Below are 25550 nucleotides of genomic sequence, written 5' to 3'. Positions count from 1 at the left end.
GTAGAAAGTTCGAATTCTTTGTCATTTCTCCCCACTATCCATAATGCAATTCTATGTAGAGAACAAAATATTAATAATTATATATTTGAAGTGGTAGGTAGAATAAGGAGAAGAACTTGAATGAATTATTCCCTTTTGTGTTTAATTCATGTAGTTCTCTCTTAAAAGTGCATAGTCTAAGATCAGTCAGAGAGAAGTGAATCAAGCCCTAAGTTTCCCAATTTTCCCAATTTACTGTCTTTTTAGTGTCAAAATTGTTATATGTTTATTGGTGTTTCCATATATATAATATACCTTAGGTGACTTTAATATAACTAACTTTTCATTTAAATTTTGAACTGTGCAACTCTGAGTTGGACAGCTTGGTCTCTTTTAGGCTTTGGAACAATTCCCTCTCTCCTCCCCCATTTCCTGTGCTTTTCCTGAGACAATTACAGTTAAGTCCTGCAGTTTATTAGCTAATTCAAGAGGGCAAAGAGATGTAATAGAAAGATTATTGATTTGGAATCAGGCAGCCCTAATGCAGATCTATATACTTGAGCTTTTTCAATCCATTTTATCATCTTGAAGAAAAGGGCCATAAAGACATCTGCCATACCTGCCTCATGAAGTTGCTGACATAACAATATATGTAAAACAAAAATTTACCTATCTCCCTTTTTTTTTTTCCCCAAGATATCTGGCAGAAATTAGATGGTCTGTATTGACTGGAATGTGATGCTATCAGGAGGCAGGATTCCTGCATTAGGTGGGAGGTTAGAGCAGATGGCCTTTAAAATCTCTCCCAGTTTGGGGATTTTATAAACCATTTTTTATTCCTTTCCACATGTTTAATTTTTCTGGGTTCAATTCAATTCAACAAATATTTATTAAGTGCCTATTATATGCAAGACACTATGTTAGGCACTGGGATACATCAAAGACAAAAACAAAAAAGCCCCTGCCCTATTCGAGCTCACGCTCTACCAAAGGTACATAACATGTACCCAGATAAATATCATATGCACAATAATTGAGAGAGAGAGTGAGAGTGAGGAGAGACAGATAGACAGACAGAAAGTGCATGAACTGCACTAATGGGGACGGAATAGGGATAGGTTTGTATGTAGCACCTGAAGTGTGGTTTGCAGGAAGCTAAGGATTCTAGAAGTTGGAAGTGAGAGGGACTGAATTCCAAATATGACAAGCTATATCTGCTTTGTTTGCTTTCCTATCACAACGCCCATATTAAGAAGGCCTTTATGACTTCTTAATTGTCCAGACTGCTTTTCCTTAGTTTTCTCATTAAAAACAAAGCATCAGAGTAGTTGTGTAGCTTGGCCATTTTAGTATCATTCGTTCGATTTCCATGATAATTTTTAAGAGTCTACATTGATATTCTTAGTTTTGTACTCCTTTGGGGCAGCTTTGAAATTCATCTTTTCCATTGCTGTTGAGTTCATTTCCATTGTTGTCATTTTCTTTTGAGCATTAATTAACTCTAGAGTCCATGTTTAGTTATTGCTTCTGCTGTCACCTGTCTTTTCTGCCTTCTGGTTACCAGTTGCTGTCGTTGTTGACTGAAATTGCAGTTTTCTGTTATTATTAGCTTCTGCTGTTCCTAGACATCCCTGCTGGGTAACCCTGAGTCCCTCCATGGCCATCAGCCACCTTTTTGGACAGTTTCAGACTGCCTTTCCTCTTGTCAGCCATCTGATTGTTCTGCCAACCATCTCTTTTTTCTGCTGCTGTTGAATACTTTCTGCTGCAAAATCCATTGTATGATCATGGCCGTACCCCCTAATTTAGGACCAAAAAACATAGAATAAAGTGTGCATAATATGCAAATAAATATAGTAACTTTAGCAATTGAATTCTTGTTCTGGAAACTGGAGTATGTAAATAAAAAAGGAGCTAATCCTTTGAATGGATATAAAACAGAGCCCATTTATGATGATCTGTTCTTGTCACAACTAAAAAACCCTATGTTTAGTCTTTCTTACCATGAAAATTTTATTATTATAGGGTGACGTAAGGAAAACAGTGCCCACATTGGAATCAGAAGTTCTGGGTTTGAGTCTTGACTTTGATTTTACTAACAGCACTTTAACCTGTCTTTCAGGCTTGACTTCATGTTTTTTTAAAAAAAAGGATAATATACTTTATTATATTATAAATTATAATATAAACCTATCCTTTATAAGTTTACTGTGAGGAAAGTGCTTTATAAACCTTAACGTTCTAGATCAGAGATGAGGAACATATAAGGCCCTCAAAATCATTTGCTCAGGCAACCATAGATGATAATGAGTCAAAAACCAAAGGTAATCCATCCTCCAATTGATAAATGGTCAGTCAAAGGATATGAACAGACAATTCTCAGACAAAGAAATTGAAACTATTTCTAGCCATATCAAAATATGCTCCAAGTAATTATTAATTAGAGAAATGCAAATTAAGACAACTCTGAGATACTACTACACACCTGTCAGATTGGCTAGAATGACAGAGAAAGATAATGCGGAATGTTGGAGGGGATGTGGGAAAACAGGGACACTGATACATTGTTGGTGGAATTATGAACACATCCAGCCATTCTGGAGAGCAATTTGGAAGTATGCTCAAAAAGTTATCAAACTGTGCATATATGTGTATATGTATATGTGTTATGTGTATAACCCCAAAGAAATACTAACGAAGGGAAAGGGACCTGTATGTGCCAAAATGTTTGTGGCAGCCCTGTTTGTAGTGGCTAGAAACTGGAAAATGAATGAATGCCCATCAACTGGAGAATGGTTGAGTAAATTGTGGTATATGAATGTTATGGAATATTATTGTTCTGTAATAAATGACCAGCAGCTTCCAAGATGGCGACAACGAAGGAGCCTTTGAGCGGTAGCGACTCAGCGGGCCCAAGCACACTCCAAGGGCACTTGGGCATCCCCGAGGCTGTGTTCGTGGAAGATGTAGATGCTTTTATGAAACAGCCTGGAAATGAGACTGTAGATAATGTACTCAAGAAATTGGATGAGCAGTATCAGAAGTATAAGTTTATGGAACTTAACCTTACTCAGAAGAAAAAAAGGCTAAAAAATCAAATTCCTGAAATCAAACAAACATTACACATTTTAAAATACATGCAGAAGAAAAAAGAGACCAAAGAGCCCCTAGAGACTAGATTCTTACTGGCTGATAACCTCTACTGTAAAGCTTCAGTTCCTCCAACTGATAAAGTCTGCCTGTGGTTAGGGGCCAATGTGATGCTCGAGTATGACATTGATGAAGCTCAGGCCCTCTTGGAGAAAAACCATTACACTGCCATCAGCAATCTGGAATCACTTGAGGAAGACCTGGACTTTCTTCGGGATCAGTTTACCACCACAGAAGTCAATATGGCCCGGGTTTACAACTGGGATGTCAAGAGAAGAAACCGAGATGAGCCTGGCCCTTCTAATGTGTAATGTCCCCACCCTTGGTCATGGGGCTTGGTAATCCCAATGTTTGACTTGGGAATAAATGCTTTTCAGACAAAAAAAAAAAAAAAAGAAAGAAATGACCAGCAGGATGAGTACAGAGAGGATTGGCGATCCTACATGAACTGATGCTAAGTGAAATGAGCAGAACCAGGAAATCATTATATACCTCAACAACGATACTGTATGAGGATGTATTCTGATGGAAGTGGATTTCTTCGACAAAGAGATCTAACTCAGTTTCAATTGATCAAGGATGGACAGAAGCAGCTACACCAAAGAAAGAACACTGGGAAATGAATGTAAACTGTTTGCATTTTTGTTTTTCTTCCCAGGTTATTTTTACCTTCTGAATCCAATTCTCCCTGTGCAACAAGAGAACTGTTCGGTTCTGCACACATATATTATATCTAGGATATACTGTAACCTATTTAACATGTATAGGACTGCTTGCCATCTGGGGGAGGGGGTGGAAGGAAGGAGGGGAAAAATTGGAACAGAAGTGAGTGCAAGGGATAATGTTGTAAAAAAATTACCCTGGCATGGGTTCTATAAATAAAAAGTTATTAAGTAAAAAAAAAAACAAAAAACCCACACGTAATGAGACAAAAACTAGTTACAACAGCTCAAGTTCTAGAAGTAAATAACTTTTTAGGGCAGCAAATGATGTTATAAATGTCCAAATGATCCTAGGCAGAAAAAAGAAGTTCTCTACCACCTCTGTTCTAGATGACTATGATTTGTAGTAGGAAATAAGCATTCTCCTAATACTGCATCATTCACCACATTTTAAGGCAACCCAAGATATAATATTGATACATAAGTAAAAAAAAAATGTGACTCTGAAGTCTGAGACATGAGAATACTTTGTCTCTTTTATACGATATTGAATTGCTTTTTTAAAAAAAGCAATCCATTTATGCAAAGTATCTGGCTCTACCATTGGTGCCACATTTCCCAGAGGAGCATAGATATAGAGCCAGAAGGAGCTACTTAGAGATCATGAAGTCTAACCTCCCATTTGTCAAATGATGAAACTAAAGCTCATAGGGCTCAAGTGATTTGGCCAAAGTAACTCAGATAAGAGCAAAATCAGAATTCAAATTAGGGTCAAAGGATCCCAGATGTAGATCTGAAAAAGGCCTCAAAGCTATATTGGGTTCAATCTCCCATTTTACAGATGGAGAAATCAAGACACCCAGAAATGATAAGTGACTTGTCTATAGTCAGAGAGATAGTAAACTTCAGAAAGATCTGATCCAGACCCTCTGACTCCAAAACCATCATTCTTTCTATTGAATTATAGTCTTCTTATTTTGAATCATTAAGAGCCATGGCCTTAAATTGAAATGACCAGATTTCAAAAAGGATCATTGAGACCTAGTCTGAACCAAGAAGACCATATGTTTTACCCAGGAACTCTCTACTTCTCAGATTCAAACAACAGATAATTCAACAAACATTTATTATATAACTACTCAATAAACCCTTGTCCAATAATGAAATAATGAACAAGATATTATTTAGTAAGAAGAGGAGGGAGAAGGGGGGCTGAAGCCATAAGCATCCTGCCTCTCCTTCCCCCCCCAATCAGCTCAGATATACTATTCTTTTCCCTAATTCTCATCCAAACTAACTTCAAACCTTGATATGACTCTCCATGTATCACTATCATTATTGTTTTTTCATCCATCTCTGTGATTCCACTGATGTGGGGAAACTCCCTCCACTTGTGCTGATCAACAACTCATCAACGCCTGAACATGTTTCCCATAGGGAAGTTAAGAGTACCCATTGAAGTAAATGAGACAATAGATTCTGTCCCCATCCCTCCTGTGGAACACTTGGGAAACTACTTCTGTGAAACCTCAAAGTGTCTCTCTAGGAATTCCAGAGGACTCCAGGTTCTCAGCAACGACACCAAGTGAAATATTTAGCAAGGAAGGTTAGGAATACTTGTTATGGGTTCTAAGACTTCAGCACTTGCTTCCTGTGACCAGATATCAGAAGAGAAACCCAAGGTATCATATAGGCCTTTAAAAATTTCACTATAGGAAAAAAAAACCAAACCTCAAATCCAAATCTCACTATAAATGCCCAAAGAGCAATAAAAACCCTTTGACCCAGCAATACCACAATTACATTTGTATCCCAAAGAGATTTTTAAAAAAGGGAACTTATATGTACAAAAATATTTAATATAGCAGCTCTTTTTGTGATGGTCAACAATTGGAAATTGAAGAGATGTCCATAATTGGGGACTGTCTGAACAAGTTATGGTACACGATTGTGATGGAATACTATTCTATAAGAAATGAGAAGCAGGATGTTTTCAGAAAAACCTAGGAAGACTTATATGAACTGACACAAAGTAAAATGAGCAGAACCAGAAAACATTGTACACAGTAACAACAATATCGTATGGTGATTGATTGTAAATGACTTACCTATTCTCAGCAATACAAGGATTCAAGACAATTCCCAAGAAATTGTGATGAAGAATACTATCCACCTCCAGAGAAAGAACTGATAAGCATTTAAATGCAGATTGAAGCTTACCGTATTTTGCTTTTGTGTGTATTTTTTGTGGTCTGTATTTTCTTTGACAACACAACTAATATAGAAGTATGTTTTACATGACTGTATATGTTTCACTTATATCAAATTGCTTGCCTTCTTGATGAAGGAGAAGTGGAGGAGGGAAGGTAGAAAATTTGGAACTCAAAATTTAAAAAAAGTTAACAATTGTTTTTACATATAATTAGAAAAAAAACCAAAATATTTAAAACTAAAAAAACAAAAAACACCAGTCTCACTATAGCAGAACAATTTTAGTCTAGATATCTTACCTAAGGCTTTGGACCAAAGCAACAAGTAGAGGCTGCTAGGGTGCTAAGGAGAGACAGTGGCTGTGGCCCAGAGGGATTTTCTCTTTCCCACATACTGTGAGAGAAAGAGTCTCTCAAGCATACATCTCCTTCATTTCTTCGATTGCTTTCTTGGGAGGAAAATTCTTGTTCTAGATATTAAAAAACAAAATTCAATGAATTTTATTTTTAGGTTAGATCATTCAACCATACAGGTTATGTCTAACTCTGTATACTTATGTCTATGTATACAGTTATGTCTCTCAGTGGCTTGCAAAACTCCCTCTTCTATTTCCTTTTTAAAAAATTATTTATGCTATAGAAATTACTTATTAATTTAATTAACTAAATTTACTTTGAAACTGTTTGCTATTTTCTATAGAGATTCTTGCTCCTCGTTACAAAGAGCTAGCTGAGCACTCGAGTTTGTGACTCTTGCAGTTTGGTTTTCCAAGAGCAAAGTCTATGACCCAAGGAAATAGTAGAATCATAGGATTTAGACCTGGGAAACACCTGAAAAATCATGTCCAACCACCTTATTCCTATTACAGATGGAGCTGTTATGTGTGGGACACTGAATAAGAATGAAAAATAAAGAGGTCAGTTGCAAAGCAGGAGAGCCAATGATATTTTAAGATGGTTTGACTGACATCAGTCAACCATAACTGAGGGTTATGATCCCAGGGATCCTGGCTTATCTGATGATCCTAAAAGCCATTCTCAAAATATCATGATGATCATGTTTAAGATGTATTCTTGTTATACTAAACCCTGATGTTAAATGTATCAATCATGATGATTTTTTTCATACAGATTTGTGATTGATTCCATTCATATAGAGAAATTTCCCTATGAAAACTCCCTTCCCCAATGCAGATTGACACTTCATATGACATAGAGAGTTGTTTGAGGGACTGGAGTTTAAATGACTTGCCCATAGTCATACAACTAGTATATCAAAGGCAGAATCTGAACTCAAGTCCAACTCTCTCAGTTATCACTACCTATGACATGATGCCTCTACATAGAGAAGTCCTTTATGAAGACAAAAAAAAAAAAAAAAATCTGACGATCTCAGCTCTATATAGCTTATAAATAAATGGATGTTAGAGAAATACTTCCAGACCTCTTACTCTGTAGTTACCTCTAAATATTTAAATTTGCCTCTCAATATATTCAGAACAAAGGCCTGTATGCTTGCTTATGTAGAGAGGAGGTTTATATATAGTTCAACCAATATAGATTAGCAACTATTCTAGGAGTTAGAGGAATGCAAAAATGGATAAGACCTCAAGTTGAGGTCTAGCAGTAGGAGAGATAACATATCTATACAAGTAGCTATAATACAAAGTACTACTAGAGATGCAAAGGATGAGAGATTACTTCTGACTAATGCAATGTTTTAGGAAGATTTTATGAGAAAGGTGACCCCTACATTTCGTTTTTAAGGACAAGGATGATTTCAAGTAGGAAGATATCCTGTGATTGAATCCCAACCATAGGAAAGAACAGAAATAGCCAAGTCTAGAGGACAGTATGATGAGATAAGGCTGGAAAAGTAGGATGGAACCAGATTATGAAGTGCCTTAAATATTCTTTAAGAATTTTGAGGACAGCTAAGATGGCAGAGTAAAGGCAAGAAACTTGCCCAACCTCTCTCCCCTGAACTGCTCCAAATTCTTTTAAATAAAGGAAGGTCAGCAGAAAAGGTTTGGGCAACCAGAGTAAGACTCCAGTGTGCAAGCCCAGCTCTGGCCCCAGCTTCTATTGGGACCCCAGCATTAGCAAGGTGAGACCTCTGAATCAGCAGCAGTGCTGGAGGCTTCTGGACCTCTCAGCCTGCGGATACCAGGGAGGATTCAGAAGGTCAGTGGAGAGGGTCTGTGGTAAAGGGGTGGGAGTCTGGTATGCGGTCATAGTGCAGTCCTGGTCAGTGGAGCCCCAGAAAGCTAGATCTTACAGTCACAATGGGACACACTTAACAGCTCCAGAAGAAAAAAATACTTGTGGTAAGATTCCTAGAAGGATCTCTGAAAACAGCTGCACAAAATCCCTGAAGTTTGGGACAGTGCATTCTCTACCTGGAAACAGAATCCTGCTTTAACAAAGAGTTATAAGCAGAGGAATAGGCAAGGAAAATGAGGAGACAACAAAAAAAAGTTTTGACAATTGAAATTTATTATGATGACAAAGAAGATCAAACACATACTCAGAAGATAACAAAGTCAAAATTTCTATATCTAAAGCCTCCAAGAAAAATAAAAATTGGTTTTCTTGTGCAACAAAAGAACTGTATGGATCTGCACACATATATTGTATTTAAGATATACTTTAACATGTTTAATATGTGTGAGACTGCCTGTCATCTAGGGGAGGGGTTAGAGGGAGGGAAGGGAAAAGTTGGAACAGAAGTGAGTGCAAGAGACAATGTTGTAAAAATTGCCCGTGCATATGTTCTGTCAATAAAAAGCTATAATTAAAAAAGAAAAAATAAAAATTAGGCTCAGGCCATGGAAGAGCTCAAAAGGGACTCTGATAATCATATAAGAGATATAGAGGAAAAATTAGGGAAAGAACTGAAAGAGGTGCACAAGGAAATGCAAAAAGCGATGAGAAAAATGCCTTAAAAAGTAAAATTGGCCAATTGAGAAACAAGGTACAAAAGCTCACTGAGGAAAATAATTCCTTAAAAAATAGAATTGAGCAAATGGAAACTAATGATCTCATGAGAAATCAAGATTCAATAAAGCAAAACCAAAAAAATAGAAAAAAATGTGAAATATCTCATTGAAAAAAAAACCAACTAACCTGGAAAATAGATCCAGGAGAGATCATTTAAAAATTGTAATCAAAGTCGTGATCAAAAAAGAGCCTGGATATTAGCTTTCAAAAAATTATCAAGGGAAATTGTCCTGATATTGTAGAACCAGTGGGGAAAATAGAATTAAAAGAATCTACTGATTATCTCCTGAGACTCCAAAATGAAAACTGGGAATATAGCCAAATTCCATAACTCCCAGGGTTAAGGGGGAAATATTACAAGCATTCAGGGAAAAAAAAAATTCAAGTATAGTTGAGTCACAGTCAGGATAACACAAGATTTAGCAGCTTTTATATTAAAACACTGGAGGGCTTGAATATGATATTCCAGAGAGCAATGGAGCTAGGATTGCAACCAAGAATCACCTGCTCAGCAAAACTGAATATAATCTTTCAGAGGAAAAGCTAGTCATTCAACAAAACAGAGGATTTTCAAGGACTCTTGATGAAAAGCCCAGAGCTGACTAGAAATTTTGATTTTCAAATATAGGACTCAGGAGAAGCATAAGGAGGCAATCAGGAAAGTAATATAAGAAACTTAATAAGATTTATCTATTTATATTCCTACATGGGAGGATGATGCTTTCAACATTAAAACTTTCTCATTATTATGGCAGTTAGAAGGAGTATATATAGATAGCACAGATATGAGTTAAATATGAAGGGATAATATCTTTTTTAAAAAATATGAAAATAAGAACTGAAGGGAATGTGCTGGGAGAAAGGGACAGGAAGAAGTAGAATGGTGCAAATTATCTGCTGTTAAAAAAAACTTTTACAGTGAAGGGGAAGAGGGGGAGGAGAGGGGAAACAAGTGAACCTTACTCTCATAAAAATTGGCTCAAATAGGAAATAACAAATACTCAGTAACTTATCTTGCAAGAACATAGGAGAATGGGATGTGGAAAGGGGGTGATAAAAGAGAGGGCATATTGGGGGAAGGAATACCTCATTATTAGCAAAACACTTTTGAGGAGGGACAGAGTAAAAGAAGAGAGAATAAATGGGGGGGGGGAATACAATTAGCAATAGTAATTGGAAAAAGAATTTCAAAGCAAGTTTCCCTGATAAGACCTCATTTCTCAAATATAGAGAGAAGTAAGTCAAAGTTATAAAAAATAAGAGCCATTCCCCAATTGATAAATGATCAAAAGATGTGATTTATGCCCAAAAGGCTGCAAATTCATCCATATGAATATCCTTTGACCTAACAATACTACTATCAGGCATGAATGCCAAAAGAGATTTGGAAAACAAACAAACAAACAAAACTTAAAAAAAAAAAAAAAGGAAAATGAACTACACTTACCAAAAAAAAAAAAAAAAGTCATAACGGTTCTTATGACAAAAAAAAAAATCAGAAATTGAGGGGATGCTCATCAATTGAGGAATGGCTCAATAAATTGTGGTGTGTATTTGTGATAGAATATTATTGTTCTATGGGAAATAATGAGCAGGATGCTCTCAGAAAAAAAAAAAAACCCTGGAAAGTCCTCTATGAACTCAAGAAAAGTGAAATATACCACATACAAAATAAAAGCAATGTTCTAAGATGACCAATTGTAAATGGCTTTACTATTCTTAGTGCATTCATCCACAACTACTCTGAAGGATATATGATGAAAAATCCTATACATACACAGAGAAGGAACTGATTGTTATCTGAATACAGATGGGAGCATTCTGTATTTGTCTCTCACACCTTTTAACTTATTTTTTCTTGAGGGTTTTTATTTTCATTAGAGTGGAAGATCCATGTTTTCTTTTACAACTTGACATTTATGGAAATGTTTTGCATAACTTCACATATGGTTTCTTAATTGTGGGTAGGAACAGGGAGAAAACCTAGAACTCAAAAATCTTAAAAATAAATGTAAAAAGAAATTGTTTTGAATATAATTGGAGAAAATATTAAATACATTTTCTTTTTTTTTCTTTCTTTCTTTTTTTTAATTTAATAGCCTTTTATTTACAGGATATATACATGGGTAACTTTACAGCATTAACAATTGCCAAACCTCTTGTTCCAATTTTTCACCTCTTACCCCCCCACCCCCTCCCCTAGATGGCAGGATGACCAGTAGATGTTAAATATATTAAAATATAAATTAGATACACAATAAGTATACATGACCAAAACGTAAATACATTTTATTTTAAAAAGAATTTTGAGCAGGGCAATCATAATCAGAGGTGTACATTAAGTATTATTCCCCTGGCAGTGCTATATAAGATAGCTCTCTGTGAGTAAGAAATTTATGTAGCATTCTTAGCAGGGAATAATAAGGAGTCAAACTTCAGGAATGGCATCACTGGAAGTGGGCTATAGAAATTGAGAACTTAGTTTCTTCATTTGTAAAATGAGACTGGAGGGACAGCTAGATGGTGCAATGGAATCAAGCCTGGAATTAGAGAGACGAGTTCAAATTCAACCTCAGATACAACACTTACTAGCTGTGTGGCAAGTTACTTAATCCCAACTGCCTCGGTTAAAAAAAAAAAAATTAGAGTTGGACGAGATGGCCTCTCAAGTCTCTTGTAGCTCTAAACCTGTGATTCTGTGATAAATGCGAGTAAACCTACAAAGGTAGAATGGGCAGGGCTTGACAACTGATTGGAGAAGAGGTACAACAAAAAAGGAAGAGATGATGTTGACTCTGTAGTTTCCAGTCAGTGAAAACAGCAAACTAGAGAAGTTAGGGAAAGAAATAAGTTTCAGGATACAGATGGTAGACTCTGTTTTAAATGTGGACTTGAGATATTGGGAGACTTGGAATATATTCTAGCCTTTCAGGCCCAGAGCTGATGTCCTCACTGAAGTTAGAGAATTGGAAATCATAAAGCTGAGTTGAAAGAATGAGGATAGATGACCTCATTGAGGGAGAGAATGTATGTTAAGAAGGTGAGATGAGTAACTCAGAAACTTGGGGAAGCCTACATATAAGAGATGGGAGAAGGGAAACAAAAGAAGAAGAAGCCAAAAAGGTGGAAAGGGAGTCTGAAAACCAATGTCACAAAAGTCTAGAAAAGAACTGATCAAATGATGTCATATGCTTGGAAAAGTCAGAGAAGAAAGATGGAAACTTAGCAAAGGCCATTGGGTTTGATGATTCAGAAATTACTCTTAACCTTAGAAAAGTGTCATGTGAGAGGAATGTAGGATAAAAGCCAGATTGCAGAGGGCTGAGGACTAAGTAGAAGCAGTTAAATATATACACAGAAGTCTATATCAGGGGTCCTCAAACTACATCCCCCCGGCCAGATGCAACAGCTGAGGACAATTATCCTCCTCACCCAAGGCTATGAAGTTTCTTTATTTAAAGGCCCACAAAACAAAAGTTTTTGGTTTTACTATAGTCTGGCCCTCCAACAGTCTGAGGGACAATGAACTGGCCCCCTATTTAAAAAGTTTAAGGATCCCTGCGATACTTTTGGAATGGAAGTAATGTTGGCCTCTGAAAGGTTATGCCAAAAGAATACAAAGCTTTATCAACTTGAAAAGCTTTGATTAGGGGCCAGGATCATGTACCTAGCTAAATTTGTATTTTTTTTTCAATTCTAAACTTAAATATCAAAAAAAGAAAAAGAAGAAAAAAAAAGCATTTCCATACACATAGGGGAACAAAAAGAGGATTGTCTATAAAAGCGATATTCCATGCCACTTTTTGTTTAAAAATTATTCTGCAGTTTCCTTTTAAAACTGTACTGCTTTACTTGTCCTCACTTTCTAACATCCCTCTGTTCTCTTCTGGCATTTGGGTTAACTAAGTTTAGAGATATTCCAATCTAGGTTGCTCTTGGAAAAATGGATTTTTGGGAGTGTGGGTGTGGGTGTGGGTAGGAGAGCCACACCAAGTTTCCAAGACAATATACCAATTCATAGTGGAATTGTGATCTTTCATTAGACCTAGAACTAGGATGGGGTTGTCTGGCATCATACAGACAAGTATCTCCTGCCCCTCCCCAAGCTTCCATCTCCTCCCTCCTTGCTAGGTTTCTAACATCCCCCAAGACAATAAAGAGGCCTGAAGTACTGAGGTGAACCATCAGATTAGCCTGATAGGCAGCCAAGTATTTGAATTACAGCTTTGAGGGAGTTTTGTGAAGGTACAGGTAGATTATGGTAAATTGTGACTTCCTTTTTCCCTACCTCCATTCCCACCTTGCCACCCTGTTTTGAAGACCAGGTATATTTGATTGCGCTCAGCTGCAAAAGGTATTTGAGTGTATCTGTCCCTGTATGAGGGGCCAGACAGAGAAGGGAAAAGATTGAAAAGACTTATTTTACCAGAAATGGTTATGTTTTTTTCTTAGAAACTTTAGATGTTAACGAGGTTATAGTTTACTTTTAGTTTCACTTGAATAAATTTCTTTATCTGTCAGGTTTTGTTTATGTAGGTTATAAATATTTATCATATTAGAAATAAAAACTCAAAGGGTTTCAGAAACCCCCAGGATTCTATGGACCATACTTTGAGAATCACTGGGTTTAGATTAGTCAATTCTCTGAGGTGGAAAGGAATTATAATTTCAGTATCCAACTGAGTAAATACTAGAGTCATTGTGATAAGTTATTTTAAAAGGAAGAAGACGACCTCCACATATAAAATATGTATTTTTAGCATCTCTTTTTGAGGTAGCAAAGAACTGAAAACCAAGTGATACATATCTATTGAGAAATGGCTAAACAAGGGATGATAAAGGAATGTAATGTAATATAATTACACTGTGAGAAATGATGACATGGATACTTCTGAGAAAACTGAGAAGATCTGTATGAACTAATAAAGTAATAAAGTAAAGCAAGCAGAGCCAAGATAACAACTGATATAACATTATGAAGAAAAAACAACTTTGAGAGATTTGAGAACTTTAATCAATGCAATGTCTAACTACATTATTCCAGAGCACTGATGATGAAGCATGTTACCTAGAGATGTAGGAGGGGAGGAAAGGAGAAAGAGGGGGAAAGATACATATTTTTGGATATAGTTAATGTGGAAATTTGTTTTGCTTAATTATTTGGTATGCTATTGTTTTTCTTTTCTTCTTTCCGCTTCTCCCCCTTGGCCAATGAGAAGATAGTGCTGGGGAAGAAGGAGGAAAAAGGAAGGAGGAAGAAGAGGAAGAAGGAGAAGAGGAGAAAAGAAAGCCAGTCATTTAGGATTTTTTTTTTTAATGAAGAGAAGAAAATATAAGGAAGGCAAAAAAAAGAATAGACCTGCAGAATATCTTTGAAAGTCCAAGGTTGAACTTTTTAAAAAAGAAAAGTAAAATAAATTGTACATAATAGAGATCTATAGGTTCATGTATAATTATATTTTTATTTTCTATGTATATAGGTAAATATTAATTTTATTTAGTGCTTAAGCTCAGAATAAAAATAAAAGTTTTACTATATCCCAAACAGATTTTAAGAGGGAAAGGATTAATATATTTAAAAAGTACTTATAGCTTTTTTATTATAGCAAAAAAAATTGTAAACTGAGGAGATGCTCATTAATTGAGTTCTGATTATATAAATATGATGGAATAATTTTGTGCTCTAAGAAATTATAAGTGGCATGATTTCAGAAAATCTTGGAAAGATTTGTATGAACTGAAATGAACAGAACCAAAAGAGCAATTTATATAATAACAACAATATTGTAAAAATAATCATATCTGAAAAACTTTGGAATTTTCAATACAATGACTGATCATAATTCTAAAGGACTCATAATGAAACATGCTACCTACATTTAGATAGAAAAGTGACAGACTTAGACTAAGGTAGAAACATACTGTCTTTTCGTTCATTTCTTTTTTATGGACATGGCTAATGCAGGAATTTGTTTTGAATAACCATACATATTTGTAATTTTTCTTTTTTTTTATTTTTCTTGCCTTCTCAGTGGGTAAGACAGGATTATTTTTAAAGGTAATTTTAAAAAATCTTATGTGGGAGCTAATCCATTCCCCTAGATTTTAAATGGTAACTAGTAAATATATAAAAAGAGTATATGTATATATATATATATATATATATATATATATATATATATATATATATAAGTAAATATATAAATATATAAAAGAAGGAGGTACATTCTGAGCACTTTCAATTTGCAGGGAACTGGTGGTGTTCATTATTCCAGTGACACTCCAATGTTCATGGAAGTAACTGGCTGCTCCTCTAGTGCCATATCCCAGTGGAGAATTATAGTTCCCTATTTGATGTGTCTTTGTTTCTCCTTCAAGGTTCAATCATGTACCCTCTTCTCTTTTTAATCTATACTGTCTCCCTGGGTGATTTGGTCCTCATAGGTTAAATTATCATCTCTATACAGATGATTTCCAGCTCTATAAATCCAGACTAAATCTCCATTCTATAGTCCTGCATTAACAACTCCTTTTTGGATTTTGAGTTGGAAGTCCCATAAGGATCTCAAACTCAGTATTTCAAAAGAGAACTTGTTACTTTTCCCACTTTCTGTCTCACCCCCATTATCAATTTATTTTTTCTTCTCTTTCTTGTATTCCTAAATAGTGCCTCTTCTTGTGAGATTACACCTTTCAGTGTACATATCTAGTATATACTTAGATGTCTATATGCTGTCTTCCTATCAGAATATGAGTTCCTTGAAGGCAGGACTGTGATTTTTTCCCTTTCTTTCTATTTCCAATATTTAGCACAGTGTATGACATGTTATAAATACTGAATACTTATTGTGTCCATGAATGTCATCTACATACAAAGGTTTTCCTCTACACATAGCAAATAAAGTGATCTTTGTGCTAAGGTCTTTTGACTTGATAGAGCCCAAAATCTTGGATATAGAATCAGAGGACTGACGTTCAAATCTTAGGCTTATCTCTTATTTGATGTATGATCTTGGACAATTCACTTAATGTTTTTGAGCCTCAGTTTTCTCTCTTATAAGCTAAGAAAAAATTGATCTGGGGGCAGAGATGGGTGGATGCATAGTGAGTTGAGAAGATGCTATGTTGGCACTTTTTTTTTATCTTTGTACTATATCATATGCTTATTCTAGGCTTGTCTCCAGTGATTAAATCTAGGTGGAGACAAGGTCTGGAGGCATTCCTGACACAACAGAAGGACAAGATCTAAATTGGTGGCAATTATTAGGTGGACCTCAATCCCTGAAATACCGTATTTGGGACTTCCTTAAGTAAAGCCAACCCCATAAATCAAGGTTGTCAGAGAATTAAATTATCTTTTTGGTTTCTAGCTGATGATTCCAGGGCTTGATTCTTTATCTTTAATGACTTATTGAAATCAGGAGAATACAAAGGAGAGTGAGGGGTTAAAGAACACTCCAAATCCTTAAACCTGAAAGATTAATCACTGAATCCTTGACAAAATTCTTAAAAGTCAGGAAGGGAAGCTACTTGGTAGATTTTCAAAGCAGAAAGAGAGAAGGGAGGCGGGGGAGGAGGGAAGGGAGAGGGACAGGGAGAGGAAAAGGGAAAGGAAGAGAGGGAGGGAAAGACAGAGGGAGAGAGGAAGAAAGGGAGAGGAAGAGAAGGAGAGAGAAAAGGAGAGAGACAGAGAATCAAGAGATACAGAGAGGAGTGTGTCACGCATTCTGCTTTACCTGAGTTGCTTGTCCAAACATTTCTGATGACTTCTGTGATGCTGACATCATTGGTTCTGATGATCCAGAAAATATTGGCAGGATCAAGAAAAAAGACAAAAGGAAAAGGAAAAAGCATTGAAATCTTATTTCAAGCCTGGCTTCCAATAGTGTTCTTCCAAGTGCAAATGTCTTAGACACAGATATAAATGGAAATAGCTATATTGGTGAATATGACCTACTTAAAAATGACAAGAAAAGTGAGAAAGCCAGGGGAGAGGGACAGAAAAAACTAAGTTCTGTCTTTGCTGAGAAGGGAGTGGGTACTTCTCCATCTGTTCACATTCCATGGAAGTGGAAGAATTTATTCATTTTTTCTGTTGTAAATTGCATATATCCCAAATGTAAAAACAGTCTTGATTGCCATCAAGTTAGTGCCTACCTCTCCATGGAAAGAAAACAACAACATAGGATTTCAGTGAAGTTAAATTTTTTAAATACAATTTTTTATTCATGTTTTGTTGATGCTTTTTGAATCACATCATTTCTAGATATACTTACTTCCCTTCTTACTCATTTGATAAGTCTGTCTTTAGGAGAAAGTGAATAATGAAGCAAAACTAATCGATATAGTAAGGTTCTGTACCTAGAATTCTCACCTTTCCAGGAAAAAGAAGGAAATTCATTTCCTTGTTTTTTCTCTGGGATTGAAATTGTTCATTATATTAATTTTTAAGACTATTTAATCTATATTATGTAGCCACATTAATATTGTTTTAGATGCATATCCACATATGCGTAAATGTAAATGTATGTGTGTATATAGATATATGTAGTGTGCGTATGTGTGGGGGGGTGAGTATGTATGTATGTATATATATAAATGTACCTGTGCTTAACTGTAGCCTGCTTGGGAAAGGTGTGGGGGGGAGGGGGGGAGGTGGAATGAAAGAGGGAAAAAAAAGAATAAAGTAAAAAGTATACAGCAGAGAACAAAATAAAAACCTACAAGGAAGCAAAGATGGACACATGAATATAATCTATTCTATCATTATATATGCTTTCTTGAAATGGAAATTTATTGTTATATATTTTGAATCCTCCCTGATGTTCTTCTGGACATGTGACAAATTTTTTCTCTCTTTTCTTTCGGTTTTTCTATTTTGCTTTTTTTTATTTCATATTTAGTTTTAAATAAATAAGTTTATAAAAATTCAGAGTTATCTATTTAGTTTTTAAACACCAATTAAAATTTCAAAGATGGGAGACCATGGACATGGAATGTTATATATGCTTTGGATCTATTGGTTTTTTGTATTTTTGTTTGTTTGTTTTTTTGGGGGAGGGGTTAAAATGTTTTCTCCTCCTTTCTTTTTAAAATTTCTTTTATAAGAGATAACTAAATTGGGTAATAGAAAGGATAGAGTTAGGATTTTTAAATCATTGTGACATAACTACAAAAAATGTCAATTAAGAATTTACATAAAATTTTAAGTTAAAGAAAAAAGCTCTATTAGCCTATTTATACCAAAATATACTAGTTCTTTGAGTGGTTCAAAAGAATTGGAAATTAAAGGAATGCTCATCACTTGGGGAATGGCTAAACAAGTTGTGGTATATGATTATGATGTTATTATTGTGCTATAAGAAATGATGAGCAGGATGATTTCAGAAAGACTTGGAAAGACTTACATGAACTGATGCAAAGTAAAATCAACAGAACTAGGAGAACATTGTACATAGTAACAGATCAAACCTAAGTCTTTTAGTTCTAAGCTTAATGCTTTTTCCACTATGCCAGAATAACAGATAAAGAAAAAACATAGGTCTTTTTAAATTTCTTTCACATGACTAATGTGCAGATATATTTTACAAGATTACACATGTTTAATTTATATCAATGATTACCTTCTCAGAGGGGAGAGAAGGGAGGAAGAGAATTTGAAGCTCAAAATTTAAAAAAAAAAAAAAACTTTGTTAAAATTTTTTTAAAAGAGTCCTTGAGGAAATGATTTGAAAAACAAAGTTTAATTTAGTTTAATATTTTCCCCAGTTACATGTAAAATAATGTTTAATATTTGTTTTGAAAACTTTGAGTTCTAGATTCTCTCCTTCCTCCCCCCCATCAAACTGACTCAAGTCTCTGGAGCTTTAAGTTGAATTGCCCATTGCAAGACCAGAAAAAGGTGATTCACAGAGAACAAGGACATATTGACATATCACGGGGAGGAGTTGGAATTGACCTCAGTAGTCCTGTGGAGCTACTGTCTGCCTTAATGTCAGAAAAGAATGACAGGTGTGATGCACTTACTTAGCTGCTTTCTTGTGCTTCCTTAAGTTTGCTCTATTCTTTGAAGAGGCTTCAGATACCCCCTGGGCCATAAGGAGAGCCAGGCTCTCACTTGGTCCAGCAGGTAGTGGTATGTTAATTTCAACCTGGAAAGAAAGAAATTATATAGTAAAGTTGCTAGGCTTACACTCTCTTTGGTTTGAAAGGGACCCCTGTTGCCTCTTTGCCATATTATGGAGCCCCCAGTCATGAGGAAATACTATTTCCCTAGTTAATTACTATGGAGCCCAAAATATGCTCCATGAAGTGGCTGTGCTAGTGGTTCATTTGGAATTTGGAGACCCTATTTATTTCTCACACTTCAGGCCTGGATTCCTACCTGTTAAATATATTGTTTCCACTGGATTCTTTTTATTGTATTAGATAAAGTGTTATCCTTTCTGTTCATGTGAGTAGAATGATTTCTATTTCTCTAAGGGAAAAAACCAACTCCATATTTAGATGAATCTCAGTTGTACAAAGAGATTTCTTCAGTTGTATAGTGACTCGATAGACCACCTACATTAGATCCTTACATTTGTAACCATCAAAAACAAACAACAAAAATTGGGAAAGGCTGTGTGCAAGCTGAGCAATCTAAACAGTTCTCCCCTGCAATGGTCTCTCTCTAGAGGGCTAGAATGAATGACCTCTGAGCTCCTTGCAACCTCTATTTCCTTGATCCTATGATTTGATTCTTGCTAGTTTGAAGATTAGGACCCTAGAGATCCCACTTACTGTTTCTGGGGCATTTCCAGCAAGTTTGCCTGGAGCCTTAGGCACCAGGCAGTGGGTCACATGAATTCTCGGGTCTTTTGTAGTAATGGACAGTCCCCTTTCCAGAATATACAGCAGGCGGACCCAGAACTGGAACACAACCGCAGGGTGGTCCAAGTGGAGTTTTAGGTAGTAAATTTTTTCAGCGACTGTCCGGACCCTGAGGATTCTCTGGGACCAGTCATAAACTTGGAGTTCCACAAACTTCAGTGGGAGAATTCTGGGGATACAAGAGAAGAAGCAAAATGAAAACCGTTCCACAGTAGAATTTATCCTTTTTGATAGGACCATATCCCCAATCAGCAGAATCAGTAGCATAATAGGGAATTTCTCCATGAAATCCCATAAAGCGATCCTGTAAAAGACAACTGTAGGTAATAAAAGGGCAAAAATGGGTAAGGGGAATGAAGGGAAATAGTTTAAAAGGGGGGAATGAAGGGAGAAGGGAAAGGGAAAAAGAAAATGTGGGAGGTAAAAGAGAGGGAAGAAAATATGAGAAGAGAAAAAGGGGAAAGAAGAGTGAAAAACAAAAAAAAAAATCTGAGGGAGAGATAGATGAATAGACAGACATAGGTAGATAAGATAATTAATAAAGAGAGAAATCAGGAAAACGAGGGTTCTGGGGCATAAGCAGTATCAGGTCAAGGTTGGCTAGGAAGGCTCAGGACCAGGAATTTAGTTAAGCAGGAAAGTCTGCAGATAACACAGTTTTGGGCAGACAAATCTAGGCAATTATATAGATTTAGCTAAATCCACAGGGTCCAGACTCTAGAAATTAAGGGTCAATATGGATAACACACAGGGTTGGTGAAGTTTGATGCTAGATTAGAGGCTCTCCACTTTCTGTCACATTTTATGTAGCTTGCTAGGAGCTCCAATGCCACAAATTTAATTGTAGCCAGAATGTTACAGATTTCCTGGGGGAAGAGGGAGAATCCAGGACTCCAGAAAAGCAGGGACAGTCATGTTAGGATTATCTTACAGGAAGGAAACCAAAAGAGAAAAATAGAAAAAAAAGTAATATTAGACTTTTTCACTGTTATTATCTCCTCCACATCCCTCTTACCAAACAAAATAGTTGGGATCCAGTAAAGGTCATTCCTCCCACCTCTCAATCCCAAATAGTTCCTCCTCACTAATGAGATGCAGAGGCATGGACTGATGAATATGGGAGTAGAATATGGGAGTAATTCAACTCATTCAATCCATACTTAAACCCACTTTCTTCTAATTTCCTGCTTCCTCTTGTTTTTCTGGCTTTCTTCAGGTCTCCATTAAACCTTTATTATCTGCTAGAAGACTTCTTGGTTTAGCTTAATGATTATACCTTCCTTCTGCAATTACTCCAATTTAACCTATATATATAAAACTTGTTTGTTCATAACTGTATACTGTCTTCCTCATTAGACTGTGATTTCCTTGAAAACAGATACTGTCTTTGACCTTTCTTTATACTCCTAGCATTTAAAACAATGAACAATTTTATTTTAAGGTAAATTTTAGGACTGGAAAGAAAGATTAGAATTTGTCTAAGTTAGCCCCCTCATCTTACCAATGAGTAAATAAACTTAGAGGCACTTACTCAAAGTCCATTTCATTTCCATTACATCTCATGATAAGGAAAGAAAAATTTCTTATAATAGAAGTCAGTCTCTAATTCCTATATTATTTTCTCTCTCTCTCCAGGTGGTCTGTCTTCACACTCCTGGTCCTTTTCATCATTCACCAAGTCTTTTTTCCCCCCTTACCTTGTAAAATGAGGGAATTTGACTATATGATTTCTAGATTGTCTTAAAATTCTGACATTGTAAGTCTAACTTATTGGACCAGAAATCACTACAGCTTTTGAGGATTCTCTATGTTTTTTCTTTATCTGTGTTTCTGGCATGGTGGAAAAAGCATTAGGCTTAGAGCTAAAAGACTTAGGTTCAAATTCTAGTGTGGCCAAGTCCTGATCAATATCTTGGAGGATCACTTAAAGGTCCCAGAGACCTGAGTTTTCCCAAGTATAAACTGAAAAATTTTGATTTTTAATGTCTTTCCCAGATCTAACATTCTATGACTGCAATTCAATTTTAAGGCATACTTCCTCTCAGGCACTCAATGGTATCCCCTTTCATTCTTTCACCCTCATTAATTTTCTTACCTTTTGAGGGTGATAGTTGGTGCTTCTGTTGGACTGATCCATTTTGGAGATTGCCCTTTGGGCCACTTAACTTTGGCCATCAGAAGGATGTTGGGAAGAGGCAAGCAAGCCACTGATGAGGTCACACCAAGAGCCATAGTTGTAGATGCATCATAGATATTTTTCCAATTCTTGAACTTTGAGACCTGAAAAGCAGCCCCAAAGACATGGATCTAGACATGTAATAAGAAGGGGTAGAAGGTACTTTCAACCATGTTGGTTGAAATCAATTGAGAGTCATTTTTCAGCTGACTTGTAGATAGTCCGTACTGTTAACTCCTCAAGAAAATTTCAGTCCCAAAGTGTTTCTTCAACCATCTAACCTACTTCTGACTTTCTTATAATAATTGTTTAATTTGTCTATAAGAAAAAGAGTTCTTAATCGGTTTTGTGTCATGGATCCCTTTAACAGTCTGGTAAAGCCTAAGAATTTTTTCTTTGAATCGTATTTTTAAATGCTTAAAATGAAATAGAGGATTACACAAAGAAAACCAAACTCGTGTGAAAATAAAGATATATTCCACCCCCCCCCATCCAAATGGGATACCACGGACCCCAGATTAAGACTCTTGAAAACCTGGTTTAGACTATTCAAAGCTAGGTACATGGTTCTTTTAACTGCAGGACTCATCATTTTTATGAAATTTCATATTCAATCTGAAATATCAAGTTCCAGTCTGATCATCCCCCAGTGTGCAATGACCACTGATCTCTACCTGAAAGTTCACACTCAGTGCCTTATATAGTGGAACTGTTGTGGATGACACCATTATCCTGTATATACCAACAAAGGGGGACTTGGGATCTAACCTCTTGAGTTTTGGGGGAGTTCTCAGTCCCTTTTTTCCCAGGTATTCCAAGCCTCACATAAGTGTTTTAGGTAGCTCCTAGATATAATATTTGAGAGACGGGAAAAGAATTTGTTTGAATTGTTAGATAAGGATACCTGGATGAAGTTGCTTTCAAAGACAGCTGAGTTGGGAAACAAGTTAAACTCTGGAGAATGAAGCAGTTTGCAAAGTAGCCCCTCTTCTACCCCAAGTCCCACTCCAGGATCTGGTTCTTTAACTGCAGGTGGGAGGCCCCTAATGACCATTGTTGCATCAGGGGAATGGTAGGCTTGATAGTATCTTGGGATATCCAGTGTCTTCTTTGACGTCCACTGGGGTCTTTCACTTAAAGGAGTTGATGGTAACATGTTTCTCTGTAGAGTCAAGGGGCCAATTGTAAGTTCCTGATCTGACACTCCCTCTTCCACTTGTCTAGAGTTTGCTCATCAAGGCCCAGGAAATTCTGTCAGCTCACAATGGATGACATCACGAAGATAGTGAGTATAGTGTAGGGGGAAAGAGTACTGATGGACTTAGTAGTCAAAAAACCTGTATTCAAGTCAAAATCTGGAAGCTGATGGACAGTGTGACCATGGTCAATTCATTTAATCTCTCTGAACCTCAGTTTCTTCATCTGTAAAATGGGACTTAAAATATTTATAATAACAATCTGAGAGTCATGAATAAAATACTTTGTGAATCTTAACATTCTATATAATTATGAGCTATTGTGATAATTAAAAACCTTGCTGCTTTCATAAGAGAGATAAAGAAGGAGGTTCTTTCTTCCCTTTATACTATTTTCTAATTTATCTGAATTTTAAATGCTTTAGACTTACTTTAAATGTGAGCAGAATTGACCTTCCTACACAGGATATTGTGGACAATGTAGTGAGCCACTGTTCAACACTGCAAGACAAAATCCACCAATCACTGAGGCAGGGATAGATCATTATACTGGAGTAGTGAGTTCACAATTTATTGGTCATCCCTACTTTGACAATAGCCAGGAAAAGTGGCCCTCAATATGCCAGCTAGCCCTCAGAAACAGCACTATCTTAGGTAACATCCACCAAAACAAAAACAGAACCAAAACTGATGATTTTCCTCCAGTCTTTGCCCCTCTCTATGATATATGCACACAGGCATAATTTCATCCAAATTCTCCCATTCCTCAGATCTCCATGCCTGCAAACATTCATACATATTGATGTTTGGGCAACACTGACCCATATGCTGGCACATCAGAAGGAAGGTAAGATTTTGAAATCTATGACCAGCATGTCACCTAAATTAGGAACACAACAGAAAGAAAAGCTTAAGAAGAGCACAGACTGATACTGGAAGCAGTATGATGCTTGGGTTCACTATCAGGAACTCCAGCAAGGGAATAAAGTCCAACTATGAAGTCTGATATCACTAGAAAATGCAGGGTAGCAAATAATCACAGAGGTTATGCCATACCAATTTGTTGGTAGACTAGATCAATCTATGTTAATCTATGTAATCCCAGAGAAAAACTGTAATTTGCTTTTCTCTAAGTACGATCATATAAAAACAATGCATTGTTGCTATTTGTTGCCTAGAGGACAACTAATTGGGCTCCTTTGGCAAGCAGGAGAGTTGGTGTGCATATCCCACTAAAGCCCTGTTGAAGAAAACACATATAGTCAATTGTATTCCAGATTAAAATTCTGATGAAGCAGAGAACAACAAAAAAGTTTTTTTTTTCCTCCAAGGAACATGATGACCCTGTAATGCCAGAGAAACTGAGGCAAGATAGAGATTAGAGAGTTTTTAATATTTTATTTATTGAAGAGTTTAATTGATTGACTAGATAGGACTCTTGTCTCAAAGTATCTAGTAGTGAATGTGAGTTCTCAGTGGCATATATACACACATGGCTCAGCTACAGGAGTAAACCAAAGCAGGGGCAGAGTCAGAACCTTGAGCGTGGGAACGGACTATCAATTTGGTTCTGACAGGGTGGTGGGAGACATCGGACATTCTGATAAATTGGGATAAAGAAGAACAATGACAGGATAAGGGGTAAGACCATAAATTCTTGAGGACAGAAGGAGTTAGGAGCCAGGAAGTTTGAACTGCCCCTTATCTTGAGTCTCACATTGACAATTTATAACCTTAGATCAAGTGGTCCTCAATCTTAATGAACTAGAGGGGGAGGGAGGGTGGGGGAAGGAGTGTTTGCAACTAAGGGGATTGAGGCAGAACAGTTAAACTGAGGCAGAACAATTTAGGGAAACTGAGGCAGAACCAATTAGAGAAACTGAGTCAGGACAATTAAAGAGAACTGTGACACAACAACAGCTGCCCATTGGCAGTCTATTCTTCTCTCCTTTTTTCCACACTTTTTGTGTGTGTTGCCTTCCACCCTTAATGTGCAGAGGGCAGGAACTGCCTGTTTTTTTTTCTTACTTGTATCACTAGAGCTTAGCACAGTAGCACTGCTGAGACATCATAGAATCTTAATAAATGGTTATTAAATTGGATTGAATTGATTGATAAATATCTAGAAAAGGAGGCAAGGATTACAAAGAGCCAATGTGGCAAACTGGTCATGTTAAACCAAGCTCATTTCCATTTTTTTTTTGACAAGATTATTAATGTTGTAGTAAATGAGGGAACTAGGTCTTGGGATAACAATATAAGAACAACAAGGGATGGAGAGAACCACAGTTGTTCTGAATCTGTG

The 25550-nt window shown here is 36.3% G+C and overlaps 2 protein-coding genes and 1 pseudogene across 3 annotated transcripts in view; 1 reads left to right on the top strand and 2 right to left on the bottom strand.

Annotated features, from left to right (window-relative positions):
* Positions 1-1170: 1170 nt before the first annotated feature.
* Positions 1171-23738, bottom strand: LOC116419375 (protein FAM71F1-like). 2 transcript variants are annotated; one of them, XM_031939019.1, is made up of 8 exons: positions 23677-23738; positions 22954-23211; positions 21969-22153; positions 19784-20042; positions 19028-19152; positions 16738-16793; positions 6302-6471; positions 1171-1779 (listed from the first exon to the last, which is right to left on the bottom strand). In XM_031939019.1, exons 2-7 carry the CDS (start codon positions 23203-23205, stop codon positions 6302-6304), a joined length of 1047 nt encoding a protein of 348 aa, XP_031794879.1. In that variant the 5' UTR covers positions 23206-23211; positions 23677-23738; the 3' UTR covers positions 1171-1779. The 2 variants fall into 2 exon arrangements, with proteins under 2 accessions (XP_031794879.1, XP_031794880.1); XM_031939020.1 differs by lacking the exon at positions 22954-23211 and having other exon boundaries at positions 23677-23737.
* LOC116419377 lies at positions 2845-3489 on the top strand (annotated as a pseudogene).
* Positions 23677-25550, bottom strand: part of LOC116419376 (protein FAM71F2-like) — a 43618-nt gene continuing 41744 nt past the window's right edge. Inside the window, exon 6 of the mRNA XM_031939023.1 lies at positions 23677-23746. Within this exon, the coding sequence (XP_031794883.1) occupies positions 23703-23746 (44 nt within the window). The 3' untranslated portion in view covers positions 23677-23702. The remainder of the gene's footprint in view (positions 23747-25550) is intronic.

The sequence above is a fragment of the Sarcophilus harrisii genome, chromosome 5 (genome assembly GCF_902635505.1).
Source record: "Sarcophilus harrisii chromosome 5, mSarHar1.11, whole genome shotgun sequence".
Classification (NCBI taxonomy): domain Eukaryota; kingdom Metazoa; phylum Chordata; class Mammalia; order Dasyuromorphia; family Dasyuridae; genus Sarcophilus; species Sarcophilus harrisii.
This window is presented reverse-complemented; position numbering and strand designations above follow the sequence as displayed.

What these genes read in the sequence shown, in the direction of transcription:
- LOC116419375 (XM_031939019.1), bottom strand. Translation starts at nt 23,205, where the DNA reads ATGTTACCATCAACTCCTTTAAGTGAAAGACCCCAGTGGACGTCAAAG. An exon ending in CCAACTATCACCCTCAAAAG is followed by an intron (nt 20,043 to 21,968) that starts GTAAGAAAATTA and finishes TTGTATCCCCAG; the next exon opens with AATTCTCCCACTGAAGTTTG. An exon ending in AAGCACAAGAAAGCAGCTAA is followed by an intron (nt 16,794 to 19,027) that starts GTAAGTGCATCA and finishes CTGGATCATCAG; the next exon opens with AACCAATGATGTCAGCATCA.